We start from the raw sequence: 15,279 nt of genomic DNA on the forward strand, positions 1-15,279 counted from the left end.
AGTGAGATCTTCTTCTATTTAACCTTTTGCAGCTTCCCAGGACCATATCTTTGTTCAGTGTAATTTTATATAAAAACAGCATTCTAATGAACATACCTGAAGGATATTAATAGTGCAGATAAGATCTTGTATGTTCATCCCATGTTACAATTCATGTAGGAAAAAGTAGATTTCTGAATAACAAAACCTTTGTCTTTAACAGGTGAGAGGAATGACGTGTGCCTCCTGTGTACATAAAATAGAGTCTATCCTCACAAAACACAGAGGGATCTTCTACTGCTCTGTGGCCCTGGCAACCAACAAAGCACATATTAAATATGACCCGGAAATTATTGGTCCCAGGGATATTATCCATACGGTTGAAGTAAGTGGTAAGATTTTGCATTTCTGTGTTCTTACCTATTCAGTCAGCACTCCATTGAATCACTTCTATTTTGTATCAGACCATGAAAAAGATCTGGTCCCTTTGATTACTCTCAATTAACATGTCTCAAATTTAACATAAATGTGTTTACAACCTTTTTTTTCTTGGTCTTTGTCAGGAAGAGTTAGGCAAAGGCATATTGGCACTATTAATCAGGAGTAGACTGAAGGTAGAACCACAAATTCTTTAAAAATATTTAGAAAATGGCAGTAAAGTACAATTTGTTATAAGATTAATTAATCATTAGGAAAGCAAGCATCATGCTAGATGCTTTATTGTACCTAGATCAAAGCAAGCAATGTAATCTTTAAAAATTTGTGTATAGTTGACACAACGATGTTATGTTAGTTTCAGGTATACAACATAGTGATTCAACAACTCAGTGGTTATGCTCTGCTCACCACAAGTGTAGCTAGCATGTGTCACCATACAACGCTATTCCAATACCATTGACTTATGTTTATGATGCTGTACCTTTTTTTCCCAATGACTTAGTCATTCCTTAACTGGAAGCCTGTATCTCCCACTCCCCTTCACCCATTTTACCCATCTCCCATCTACCTCCCCTCTGGCAATCATCAGATTGTTCTCTGTATTTATAGGTCTGATTCTGCTTACAAATGATGTATTTTTAAGTATGAAATTTAAAAGACCAAACCCTTTTATTTGTCACAAACTTATCTCATGTTCTTCAATAAATCAAGTGGTAGTACATGTGAAAATGCTTTAAAAGTTTTAATGTGGTATAGCCTTGTTGTTATAATGATTGGAGCATATTAATAGTTCAGATAAGATCCTATTAGTATAGATAATAATACCATTAACATCTTTGTGAAGCTAGCATTATTGAGTATTTACTATGAGCCAGTTACCAACTTTGCAAAGCTTCAACTCTTAATTTAATTCTCACAACAGTGCTGTCATCTTCATTTTGGATGTGACGAAACCCAGATTAAGAGAAGTTAAGTTACTTGCCCAAAATCACATAGCTAGTAAGTGTCATAGTTGGGATTTGAGCCTAGTCTTTCTTTTTTTTAAAAAAATTTTTATTTATTTATTTGAGAGAGAGAGAGAGCTCGTGCAAGCAGGAGGGGGGAGAGGGAGAAGCAGACTCCTTGGGAGTCTGACACGGGGCTCGATCCTGGGACTTCACGATCATGACCTGAGCTGAAGGCAGATGCTTAACTGACTGAGCCACCCAGGCGCCCTGAGCCTATTCTTTCTGACTCTAAAGCTCATGCTTGCTTTTTTCACTGTGCTGTGTGTTACACTGCCAACAAATGTAAGATGGCAACATTTTCCCTAGCAGTTGAAAATACAGTGTATGTTACTGTCTATGTGCATATGAGTCTTACTTATGTGTAGTTTTCTTTAATACTTCGTTATATTAGGGAAAATTTTTGTTCATGTTCTTTTTCTGATAGAAGAAGAGTAGAGACTGCATCTGCAAAGACTTGATACTATGGTGCTAACTTTTGTGGCCTATTATTCAATTTCCTGTACTTGTTTGGGGGATGGATGGATAGATAGATGTCAAAGCTAAAGTTTTAAAAAAGTGATTAATGTACATCAATACTAGTGGATGATGCTTGTCTAAATGTAAGATTTGTGATTTTACTATTGAATTCTGTCTTTATTAGATCATCAAACACTGATTCTGCTTTTTTCTAAAATTACTTATTAGAGGCTTTAGCTTACTTTTTGATATAAGAATCTTAGTGAGGACAGCTGCACTTGAGTTAAATCATTAGTTTGAGAACAGTAGGGTAGACATTAACTAGAGTTAAGGAACTATTCATTTCTTTGATGAAAGGCTATAAACAAAAGCAATTAAGAGAAGGGAGCATATTTTCATCTTTGCAGTCACCAGAGTGACTTGCACTCAGTAATTGAGTTGAATTCAAGTTCTTAATGACAGTACTGTGTCTTAGAATTTCTCTATATAATATTTTTATATTCAGTGAAATAATTGTTTTCTCATGAATTTCCTTAGAGCTTAGGTTTTGAAGCTTCTTTGGTCAAGAAGGATCGGTCAGCAAGTCACCTGGACCATAAACGAGAAATAAGACAGTAAGTTCTTTTGGTGTGTCAATGAAAAACAGATTTTGATTCTTTGTTACAGATTTTTTTAAGAGAGAGAAAGAGTGAGGGAGAGGCAGAAGAAGACGGAGAATCTTTTTTTTTTTAATATATATATATATATTTTTTATTTATTTGAGAGAGAGAGAATGAGAGAGAGCAAGCACATGAGAGGGGGAGGGTCAGAGGGAGAAGCAGACTCCCTGCCGAGCAGGGAGCCCGATGCGGGACTCAATCCAGGGACTCCAGGATCATGACCTGAGCCGAAGGCAGTCGCTTAACCAACTGAGCCACCCAGGCGCCCCGGAGAGAGAATCTTAAGCAGGCTCCACACTCAGCACAGAGCCTGATGCAGGGCTCGATCTCATGACTCTGAGATCATGACCTGAGCCGAAATCAAGAGTTGGATGTTTAACCAATTGTTATAACTTTAACATCCTGTTGACATGTCAGTTTTTACAATGTCATCCTTATATTGGGTGAAGTGGTCACAATTTGTATTTCCCTATAGTACATAGAACCTTTAACCATCAGCTACTTACTAAAATGATTTTTCTTTTCTACGTAAGGTGGAGACGGTCCTTCCTTGTGAGCCTCTTTTTCTGTATTCCTGTAATGGGGCTGATGATATATATGATGGTTATGGATCACCATCTTGCAACTCACCATAATAAGAACACAAGTCAAGAAGAAATGATGAACATTCATTCTTCTATGTTCCTGGAGCACCAGATCCTGCCAGGATTGTCCATTATGAATTTGCTATCCTTTCTATTGTGTGTACCTGTACAGGCAAGTGAAATGGTAGCAAGTATATATGTTAATAATGAAAAATAGCAAAATGTGACAGGCAAGGCTATTTTCAATTGCAAAACAGATATTAGCCAGAAGTTTGATCATTTTATGCTAGATGCTTCATAAAAATAATCTTAAACTGAGTGGTTAAAGTAGATAATAAATTCCATTTAACTCCTAAGGATATTGTTTAACAACAAAGCAGAGAAAAAGAGTTCAATTCAGATTTAGATATGAATTTAGCATTCATATCTGCTGTTGCATATAACTTTATGTTTAAAGTAATAATAATAAAATAGATATTTTACTTATTTATATTTGTATTTAATATTCTATAGTAAACATATTAAAATTAATTATATTACTATTATATCAAGTATATTAATATATTTTAATTATTAACTTATTATATAAAATAAAATGATGGTGATAATTATATTATGTTATTATTTTAATTACTTATCCCTGATACTGAAGTACATTACTTTCTGTATGTTTTCAATTCTTCTTTTCAGATAAACTTTTACTATGGAACACTTCATCCAATAAATCTGTTCCTTTTTCTGATCCTTATAAAAGGCAGTGATGATTTTAAGAACATCTTAGTATGTTTCTCTATACTAATAAAAAACAAGCTTTTCAGTTATGTTTACCAATGAAAACAGCCAGCAGTTCCAATAGCTTGTGATATTCTACTTAGGTTGAATTTTAGGCAGGGTGGCTGAGTTTTATGTAAAAAAACCATTGTCAAAAGAATGTAATTGCTTTCTTAGTTCCTGTTTGTGCTAGCATCTAAAAGAAAAATCTAAGAATCATCTGACTTTCTTTATATTATGGAATATCCGTTGGCTTATAGAGGACAGCTGCCAAGGGCTTGTACAGCAGTTTGGATCTCAACACACACATACCTGCTAAAATACAAACATTATTGTCTCAGCTTAAAATCTGTCCTTAGTCACCATACAATACATCATGAGTTTTTGATGTGGTGATCCACGATCCATTGTTTTCATATTGTATGGTGACTAACATAACATGATAAAATTAAAAAAATTTAAGAAAAGAACTCAAGCTCTGGGGAAAAAAAAATCTGTCCTTAGTGTTTACGGATAGTTAAAAGCAAAAGGAAATTAACCTTGAGACTATATCTTTGTTACTGAGCTCTATATGTGAATTTCAACATTTTTTTAAACAGCAATAATTATTGTTTCTATATTACAGTTTTTTGGAGGCTGGTACTTCTACATTCAGGCCTACAAAGCACTGAAGCATAAAACTGCAAATATGGATGTACTGATTGTGCTGGCAACCACCATTGCATTTGCCTACTCTTTGGTTATTCTTCTGGTTGCAATGTATGAAAGAGCCAAAGTAAACCCTATTACTTTCTTTGATACACCTCCTATGCTATTTGTGTTTATTGCACTAGGCCGGTGGCTGGAACATATAGCAAAGGTAAAGTAAGAAAGAGTGACATTTGTTAAAATCTTGGATGGATAAGTGATCATATTTTCTAGACCAGTTTTTGGAAATATACATTGATTTATATAGTTAACAAAAGAAGTGCTTCCATTTTGGTAACATTTTAAGTTAAATATTCCTTTAGAAGATTTACCGAACTTACGGAATTAATACTTTAGATAGGACAGTATATCCATGTTTATTTTAAGAGAGAGACATTTGCTAAGTACTTACTTATATCACATTATTAATGGAAAAATTGATGTGACCACAAGATTTAAAATAATGATGGAAAAAATATTCACCCATAATCCCTTGCTATAATGGAAATTACTTTCTAATTCTGTTCTGCATACCTTTATATTTTACAGAGTGGCAAACATAGTATACATACTGGTTTATCCTTAACGCTAGAAAGTTTTTTTCCCCTTTTTTGCAGTCCAGATATAATTATTTGGTATTTTCTAAATAATATTCTGTCAAATCATTGTGCTGTAACTCACTAAACCATTTTGGTTTTGTTCTCAGTTGGATTGTTTCGCATTTTAAATTTTAGATAATCCTGCATTAAACATATTCGTGTTTAATAGTAATTTCTGTTGAATTAGTATCTTAGGATAAATTACAAAGGATGTGAGTAAAGGGCATAAATCCTTTTGTGGCTCATGCAACAAGTTTTAGCATTCTTTTGTCAATAAGAATATGTTAGTGAAGTAGTTTTACTACAACTTCATCAGCATTAACTCCTGTATAAATTCTTGCTAAGTTAGTAGGCATTAAATGGTGTCATAGAGTTGCTTTTGTTTGCATTTCTTCCATTATTAGCAGGAATAAACATTTTTCTACACAGGAGGTATTTTATTTCTTCTTAAATTAATTGCCTAATGATGTCCTTTGCTCATGTACCTGAGTTCCTGATGTTTTCCTATTAATTTATGTTACTTTTTTACAAATTATACCTAATAATACATTTTATATTTTGTATACTTCGTATTTTTGAAGTAAAACATTTTCTAATTTGAACTAATTAATATTCCTAAAGCTATCTTTTTGGCAAATGTTAAGTATTGTATCTTTATTTTAGGTAAAACCTGAGCTTTTTCTTCCTTAGCATTGTTAACATGTTTGTTTTAATTTATAGGGCAAAACATCAGAGGCTCTTGCCAAGCTAATTTCACTACAAGCTACAGAAGCAACTATTGTAACTCTTGACTCTGATAATATTCTCTTAAGGTATTTATTTTCATTCTTCCCCCTTATCTTTTTAACTTCTTACAAAAAATATCAAATACACCCAGAAGTAGAGAGAAGAGTATAATGAACCCACATCATCTATCTCCCAGATTTAACAATTATTCACATTTTGCCAAACTTCATCTATTCATTCTATCTTTATATTGTTGCAGTAGTATTTTAAATTCCAGTCATGTTGGTTTATTGCTAAATATTCCTGTAGTATCTCTAAAAATAGGACATATTCTTATGTAACTATAATACCATATTGCATTTAACAAAATTAACAATATCTTAAGATCATCTAATATGTATATAGTCTATTCTCATTTCTCCTGTTGTCTCCAAAAAGTTATTTATTTATTTTAGAGAGGGGGAGAGAGAGAGAGCGCAAGAGAGTGAGAGTGAGTGCACACACGTGAGTTGGGGAGGAGCGCATGGGGAAGAGCTGATGGGGAGGGAATGGGAAGGAGATAGAATCTCAAGCAGACCCTGCGCTGAGCACAGAGCCCAGAGCCCATTCCGGAGCTTGATCTCACCCTGAGATCATGACCTGAGCAAAACCAAGAGTTAGATGCTTAACTGACTGAGCCACCCAGGTGCCCCGTCTCCAAAAGTTTTGTTTCTTTCTTTGAAACGGAAATCAAACAAGAGCCATGTGTCAAAGCATTTGACTGACACGTTTCTTTTAATATAGAACAGCTCTGGGACACCTGGGTGGCTCAGTCGGTGAAACGTCTGCCTTCGGCTCAGGTCATGATCCCAGGGTCCTGGGATCGAGTCCCGCATCCGGCTCCTTGCTCAGCGGGGAACCTGCTTTTCCCTCTGCCTGACACTCCCCCTGTTTGTGTGTGTTCTCTCTCTCCCTCTCTCTGACAAATAAATAAAACCTTAAAAAAAGTCTTTAGAACAGCTCTTCCCTCCTGTTCGCCCTCCCCCCTCCACGCCCTGCCCCTTACAGGTGACTTGTTAGATAACCACCCATCAATTGTTCTGTAGAATATCACACAGTCTGAATTTAACTCTTTGCTTCCTTGTGGCATCATCTAACTTATTCTGTAACTCCTGGCACCTGTAAACTGGAAGTTAGAGCTAAAGACTTGATAAGATTTCATTCTTTTTAAAAAAAATTCATTCTTGGGCGCCTGGGTGGCTCAGTCGGTTAAGCGACCGCCTTCGGCTCAGGTCATGATCCCAGGGTCCTGGGATCAAGTCCCACATCGGGCTCCCTGCTCTGCGGGGAGCCTGCTTCTCCCTCTCCCCCTCACCCTGCTGGTGTTCCCTCTCTCGCTGTGTCTCTCTCTGTCAAATAAATAAATAAAATCTTTTAAAAAAATTTCATTCTTTTGTATTTCTCATTTGTATACTCATAAAATTATGTAGGAAAATTTACACAATAAATTGTTTTTTTAAGATTTTATTTATTTATTTGTCAGAGAGAGAGAAAGAGAGCACAAGCAGGGGAGCGGCAGGCAGAGGCAGAGGGAGAAGCAGGCTCCCTGCTGAGCACGGAGCCCAATGTGGGACTCGATCCCAGGACCCTGGGATCATGACTTGAGCCGAAGGCAGACACTTAACCGACTGAGCCACCCAGGTGTCCCATAAATTTTTTAATTAAATAAAACCCCTCACATTATTTTCTAAAGCTTTCATTTATTCTTTTAGTCACTACTAAACGAATATATCCTTTGTGCCAGGTACTGAGCTGTTCCCCAACAGTAAACAGGACTGACATTGTAGCTCCCAGCTTAAATGTTAGGTCTAGTTTCCATTGGTAGCAATTATGGAGCCACAAGCTTGACATAAACCAGTAAGCTTGCATGGATAGATCAGAGTGAGAAACATATTTTCCCAGTGCTTTTTATTTTAACTCCTATCCAGTGAAGAACAAGTGGATGTGGAGCTCGTTCAACGTGGAGACATCATTAAAGTGGTTCCAGGAGGCAAATTTCCAGTGGATGGTCGTGTTATTGAAGGACATTCTATGGTAGATGAGTCCCTTATCACAGGTATGTTCTTTCAGAGGATCATGACATGAAAGTAAAGTGAATCCAAAGTGTTAATAAAAAACAGGAATAAAAGGTGGACAGCTTTTTGTAGAAACTATGGAATGACTAAATGATGAGTAAAGAGAATAAGAATTCTTTTTAAGACTTTAAATAAATTTCTGTAGATTTACTTTGTGTTTTTTCATTATGCTACTGAAAGCTTTTTTCACTGAGGATTGTTAATTACTAGAATGTGTAACCAAAGGCAGTTGTTTCATTCTGATGTAGAGCCCAAGAGACTTTGGCAGATTTTCCTGAGCAAATACCTATTTGTTTTCCTGCCCTAAAGACTGGTCTGGTCGGAGCTGGAGTATGACTCTGGGTTCTCCACATCAGGGTCTGCTCGAAGAAATTAGGCCTCGGAGTAGTGTTAGAGAGCTTAGATAACTAAGGCCAATCTGGAACAGAACCAAAAGAATACCTTTCCTGTCTGAACCCTCAGGATAGTCCCAGAAGAGGCTCAGTTTATGGACTATGAGGAAATAATTTCGGACTCTGTATTTCTCAATAGGGTGCTATTGCCAGTTCAGATGGGACAATTCTTCTGGGGGGACTGCATGCACATTGTAATACATTTAGTATCCCTGACCCTGGCCCACTAAATTGGAGTAGGAGCACCCCATGCTCCACCAGTAGTTATTATAAACAAGAACTCCCACATTTCTAAGTGCTCCTTGGGAACATATTGAGGACCAATGATCTAAGACTAGGGAGCAGCTTTAAAAGTGACACGCAAATTCGTGAAGCGTTCCATATTTAAAAAAAAAAGTTTCTGCGTATAAGAGCTGACTTAATAGATTGTTCTAGTTTAAGATATGTGTCCCTGGGGTTGGCCCAGAACTGACATAAGGAAAAAGGGAGGGCAACCTTCACCTAGGCATTTATCCAGATTCTATGAAGTAAGAATCTCCTTTCTACATATTTTTGACAGTTAATAAATAACAGCATGTTTCAAGATAGTATGTATTTATGCTCCCTAAATCTGTCTTTACTCCTTATACAGGGGAGGCAATGCCTGTGGCTAAGAAATCTGGCAGCACAGTAATCGCCGGTTCCATTAACCAGAATGGGTCACTACTTATCCGTGCAACCCATGTTGGAGCTGACACAACGCTTTCTCAAATTGTTAAACTTGTGGAAGAGGCACAAACATCAAAGGTAACTTAATTCCCTGGGAGAAACAGAAAGTATTTTTTTTAAAAGACTGCTCAGTGTGAATCTTGATCTAGTGTTTATGTTTTCCTTTAACTCCAGTTGCATTAATAGGGAGATTATTAAAATATTTGTATGCAGTACCAAATATACTCTGTATTCATTATCAAAAAAGGAGACTTTGATACATGTATTATTATTATTATTGTTATTATTAATATTCTAGGCTCCTATCCAGCAGTTTGCAGACAAACTCAGTGGCTACTTTGTTCCTTTTATTGTTATTGTTTCCATCGCTACCCTCTTGGTTTGGATTATAATTGGATTTCTGAATTTTGAAATTGTGGAGACCTACTTTCCTGTAAGTGACTTGTAACAACTCTTTACCATACATAAAACAGTTTGTGAATCTTTTGCATAAACTATTAATTGGAAAATAACTTTAATAATCACTAGTATCTTTATGGGCCTGGAATGGGAAAGTAATAAGAATAACATTTGCATTTCTATAAATATAAAAATTTCCTCCTGGAAAGATTTTTTTTTCATTATTTTTATTACTTTTTCATTATTTTCATTATGATTTTCCCAAAGCAAGTACTGAACTTTTATATTTTATACCCAGTCTCATTCTCAACATGACTCTGCTTTCTCAAAGGACTGTAGATAATATTGAGAAAAACCTTGGGGTCTCAGCTCTGCCATATACCATCAGTGTGATCTTAGGTCAAATTAATTTCTCTCTGAGCTTCAGTTTCCTCATTTGTAAAGTGAGATTCTAATAATACCCATCCTGCATAACTTGCAGTTGTTGTGAAAGTTAAATAAGATGATATATCAGAAACACTTTGTAATTTATTAAATGCTTTATAAATATAGGGTAATATTAGTGCCTGTTCCTCTGTAGTTCTATGATAGTCTCTAAAGTATGGTGTTGTAAAGTAGTAAAGTAGACCTGGATTGTGCCTCATATTATATAACCTTTAAGTCACTTCTGTTTTGTCACCTGTAATGTAGTGATAATAATACCTAAATTGCAAGATTGGAATTAGTGTAGGTGAAAACATGCACATATGACATATATTAAAGCATAAGCTTTCATGTCTATGAAAGTCCCTTCCAACTGTTTCTGTATAGATAAATACCTCTTAGGTGAACGCTTAGTTTAAGTATTTGAGAACTTTGTAAGAACCTAGCACCATAAAGTCATTACTACTAAGAAAGTCTTATTTTGTTGTATTTCTTTATTTTTAAAAATGCCACGCTGTACACTGTTCCATGTTGTTTGTCCCTTCAGTTAAAGAACAAGTAGAATCAGGAGAGTGAGGGTGAGATGTAGAGCCTTACTGGGGACCTGAAGAGACACTTGTCGCCAAGAAGAACATTTTGAAGATTTTGTTGTCTAGAAGAGGTGTCTCTGGGATCTCACTTCTATATATTTACTGAAGATCGGAAAAGAATTAAATTAGGGCCATGGGGACACAGAAGGTCACAGTACCTCTGATCTTTGCCATCTCCATTGATAAAATAGACTCTTTCCAGTTTGGCTCTTTCCAGTCATCAATGCTCCTGAGACAATCATAAAGGATTTTCTCAATTATTCATTGGAAGAGAAGTTAGAAGACTCCCCCACTCAGGTGCTACTCATTTCCCTTTGGTCCTTGTCTGTAGCCATCTTCTCCATTAGTGGTATGACTGGCTCCTTTTCCACTGGACTTTTTGTCAACAGCTTTGGCAGGTGCTTATTGTCAACCTATTGGCTGTTGCCGGTGGCTGCCCTATGGTTTTCCAAATTAGCGGAGTCTGTTGAAATGCTGATCCTGAGGGGCCCCTGGGTGGCTCAGTTGGTTAAGCGGCTGCCTTCGGCTCAGGTCATGATCTCGGGGTCCTGAGATCGAGCCCCACCTCGGTCTCCCTGCTTGGTGGGGAGTCTGCTTCTCCCTCTCCCTCTGCTGCTCCCCCTGCTTGTGCTCTCTTGCTCGTGTGCTCTCGTTCTCTCTCTCTCTCTCTCTCTCAAGTAAATGAATGGAATCTTGGAAAAAAAAAAAGAAATGCTGAACCTGGGCCAATAGATTATTGACCTCTTCTGCAGATACTGCACAGGTTTTGTGCCTATGTGCATTGGAGAGATATCTCCTACCTGCCCCATGGTGGCAGGTCGGGGGGCTTTGGCATTCCTAACCAGCTAGGCATTGTCAGGATTCTGGTGGCTTACATATTTGGTCGAAAGTCATCTTGGGGATTGAAGAGCTTTGGCCTCTGCTGTTGGACTTCACCATCATTCTAGCTGTCCTACAAAGTACAGCCCTTCCATTTTGCCCTAAAAGTCCTAGGTTCTTGGTCATTAACAGAAGGGAAGAGGAGAGTGCCAAGGAGATCTTCTAGTGATTGTGGGGTACCCAGGATGTGACTCAGATAGGACATCAGGGAGATGAAAAATGAGGGTGCTAGGATCGCACAAGAAAAGCAAGTCACCGTGCTGGAGCTCTTCAGTGTGCGCAGCTACTGACAGCATATCGTCGTTTCCACCATGCTCCAGCTCTCCCAGCAGCTCTCTGGAGTCAGTGCTGTGTTCTGTTACTGAATAGGAATCTTCAAAGATGCAGGTGTTGGGGAGCCATTGGTGTGGGTGTGGTGAATATTGTCTTCATGGTAGTTTCTCTGTTTTTGATGGAAAGGGCAGGGAGGAAGACTACATCTGACTGGTCTTGGACGGATGGTTTTTTGTTCCATTCTCATGACTGTTTTCATTGTTATTAAAGGACAAGTATAACTGAATGGGCTTTGTCTGTATTACAGCTGTCTTGGTCTTCATGCCCTTTTTTGAAATTGGTCCAGGCTCCATTCCCTGGTGTATTGTGGCTAAACTCTTTAGCCAGGGACCCCACCCAGCAGCAATGGCAGGGGCTGGTTTTTCCAACTGGACCTCCAACTTTTTTGGTTGGGCAGCTGCATTCTGTTTAGGAGCGTGCGTTTGTATTGTCTTCACTGGCTTCCTTGTTATCTTCTTGGTGTTTAGTCCCTGAGACCCATGGCAGGACTTTTGAGGAAATTACATAAGCCTTGGAATGGCAGGTGAAAGAGGCCGGTAGAGCTGACAAAGGCCCCATTGTGGAGATAAACAGCACCCTTCCCGTTAAGGAGGTCTAAGCCATGCTTCCTTCCTGTCTCCCTACCAACACGAAGAAGCAAACTCTCCCTGAATAAGAGAGAGAGAGATTGAGAGAGAGAGAGAGACCTCATCAGGTTGTAACCCAGGACTGTTTCTGAATGCTGCTACTTGATTCCTTTCTCTTCCCACACACTTCATGAGCACTCAGAGGAACCCAGTGCTGGAGTTAGTTTTATCTTCAGTGGATTTTTAAGCATTTTATTGCTTGGACATTCTCTTCTGTTTAGGAGAGACCAAGTGAACCTTCCTTAATTTCAAAAGGAATTGGCTGCTTGGCATATGACAGCTTTGCCAGCTTTTCCTCCCTCGGGTTCTATATTGCCTCACAAGGACATACAGGAGTGTTAAGAGTGAGGTTCAGTCTCCCCCACCCCAGACTTAACAGGAAGCAGATCTACATGAGTGTGGAGGGCAGAGAGGGATTAAATAAGAGCACCTTCCTTGCTTCTATACAGCTCTGCAGAAAAAATTAATTGGAGTTTTATTTATCTTCTGGTATTATTACATAAATATTTAGTTCTTTAAGTGTAAAGCAATTTTACCAAATAATGAGAACATAAGGAAATTGAGTGTAGAGGGAGGTGCTTAAAGAGAGGTTATAGGGTGGAAGATTTAATAGTGGAGAAGTCAAGGTGCAATAAGAAGGGAAGACTCTAGAAAGAAATGTAATATGTTATTGAAGCGTACATGATGTGGTGTGTGAGATTTGCCTCTTAACAATTCCTGTCCTTCAGGTGGAAACTCAAGTTTAACTTCTCAGTTAAAGTCATGTGCCTATATTAGGAAGCTACTGGTTTCCTTTGGAACTTTTTTCTTTGTTGAAGATTATATGTAGTATTACTTGAAATCTAGGATGATTACTAAAATAGGCATTGCAGTTAATGGTGGTTGATGGATTCTAATTTTGGATGGAGTCTAGAGAAGGGAAGATTAATTCTAGAAATCCTTTCTCCCTTCAGTGGACCAAAAAAGTTCTTGCCCATGTAGCGGACTCTTTTTTTTCTTTTTTTTTTTTTTTTCTTTTTTAAACTACTCCTAACCACCCATCCGGTGGGGGAGACCTCCAAATGAGCAACCCAATTTTGTTTTTTAGGAGATTTTAATTGTTGATTTTTATTTTTTTGAAAGTTTTAATTTTAATTCCAGCTAGTTAACATACAATGTTATATTAGTTTCAGGTATACAGTATAATGATTCAATAATTCCATACATCACCCAGTGCTCATCATGACAAGTCCACTCCTTAATCCCCATCACCTGTTTAACTCATCCCTCTATCCACCTCCCCTCTGGTAACTATCAGTTTATTCTCTATAGTTAAGAGTCTGTTTCTTGGCTTGTCCCACTCTCTCTAGCTTTTTTTCCCCTTTGTTTGTTTGTTTTGTTTCTTAAATTCTACATATAAGTGAAATCATATGGTATTTGTCTTTCTCTGACTGACTTATTTTGCTTAGCTATAATGCTAGCTGTCTAGCTCCATCCATGCGGTTACAAATGGGAAGATTTTATTCTTTTTGATGGCTGAGTAATATTCCATTGTAAATATATACCACATCTTCTTAATCATTCATCAGTTGATGGACAGTTGGCTTGCTTCCATATCTTGGCTATTATAAATAATGCTGCCATAAACATAGGGGTGCATGTATCCATTTGAATTAGTGTTTTTGTATTCTTCGGATAAATACCCAGTAGTGCAATTGCTGGGCCGTAGGGTAGTTCTGTTTTTAATTTTTTGAGGGATCTCCATACTGTTTTCCAGAGTGGCTGCACCAGTTCCCACCAATGGTGTAAGAGGGGTTTTCTCCACATACTCACCAACACCCGTATTTTTCTTGTGTTGTTGATTTTAGCCATTCTGACAGGTATGAGGTTGTATCTCATTGTGGTTTTGATTTGCATTTCCCTGATAATGAGTGATGTTGAGCATCTTTTCATGTGTTTGTTGGCCATCTGTATGTCTTCTTTGGAGAAATATCTATTCCTGTCTTCTGCCCATTTCTTGACTGGATTTTTTGTTGTTTTTTTTTTGGGGGGGGGTGTTGAGTTTGGTAAATTCTTTATAGATTTTGGATACTAACCCCTTACCAGAATATGTTGTTTGCAAATATCTTCTCCCATTCTGTCGGTTGCCTTTTAGTTTTGTTGACTGTTCCCTTTGCTGTGCAGAAGCTTTTTATCTTGATGAAGTCCCAATAGTTCATTTTTGCCCTTGTCTCCGGAGACGTGTCTAGTAAGAAGTTGCAACGGTCTGGGTCAAAGAGGTTGCTGCCTGTGTTGTGCTCTAGGATATTGATGGTTTCCTGTGTCAGTTTTAGGTCTTTCATCCATTTTGAGTTTATTTATTTTTTTATATGGTGTAAGAAAGTGGTCCAGTTTCCTCATTTTGCATGTCGCTGTCCAGTTTTCCCAACACCGTTTGTTGAAGAGACTTTTTCCCACTGGATATTCTTTCCTGCTTTGTTGAAGATTGATTGACCATATAATTGTGGGTTTATTTCTGGGTTTTCTATTCTGTTCTCTTGGTTTATGTATCTATTTTTGTGCCACTACTATACTGTTTTCATTCCTACAGCTTTGTAATATAACTTGAAGCCTGGAATTACGACGCCTACAGCTTTATTTTGCTTTTTCAAGATTGCTTTGGCTGTTCGGGGTCTTTTGTGGTTCCATATAAATTTTAGGATTGTTTGATCTAGTTCTGTGAAAAATGCTGTTGGTATTTTGATAGGTATTACATTAAATTTGTAGATTGCTTTGGGTAATATAGACTTTTTTTTACAGATTTATTTATTTTAGAGGGAGAGAGTGAGCACCAGCAGGGGGAGGGGCAGAGGAAGAGGGAGAAAATCCTCAAGCAGACTCCCTGCTGAGCATGGAGCCTAGGACCCTGAGATCACAACCTGAGCTGAAAT

The 15,279-nt window shown here is 37.6% G+C and overlaps 1 protein-coding gene and 1 pseudogene across 3 annotated transcripts in view; both read left to right on the forward strand.

Moving 5' to 3' along the window:
• The first annotated feature begins 22 nt into the window (after positions 1–22).
• Positions 23–15,279, forward strand: part of ATP7A (ATPase copper transporting alpha) — a 43,935-nt gene continuing 28,678 nt past the window's right edge. The window contains exons 1-8 of one of the 3 annotated variants that reach the window (XM_064574286.1): positions 23–364; positions 2,418–2,494; positions 3,073–3,295; positions 4,520–4,753; positions 5,901–5,992; positions 7,874–8,001; positions 9,044–9,198; positions 9,419–9,553. In XM_064574286.1, coding sequence (XP_064430356.1) covers positions 212–364; positions 2,418–2,494; positions 3,073–3,295; positions 4,520–4,753; positions 5,901–5,992; positions 7,874–8,001; positions 9,044–9,198; positions 9,419–9,553 — 1,197 coding nt within the window. In that variant the 5' untranslated portion in view covers positions 23–211. Of the gene's footprint in view, positions 372–2,417; positions 2,495–3,072; positions 3,296–4,519; positions 4,754–5,900; positions 5,993–7,873; positions 8,002–9,043; positions 9,199–9,418; positions 9,554–15,279 lie in introns of all 3 variants that reach the window. The other 2 variants (XM_064574285.1, XM_064574287.1) reach the window with 2 other exon arrangements.
• LOC123847949 (solute carrier family 2, facilitated glucose transporter member 3-like) lies at positions 9,753–12,424 on the forward strand (annotated as a pseudogene).

This window comes from Mirounga angustirostris, unplaced genomic scaffold (assembly GCF_029215605.1).
Source record: "Mirounga angustirostris isolate CCGP_5_RB_7025 unplaced genomic scaffold, mMirAng1.0.hap1 SCAF_11, whole genome shotgun sequence".
NCBI lineage: Eukaryota > Metazoa > Chordata > Mammalia > Carnivora > Phocidae > Mirounga > Mirounga angustirostris.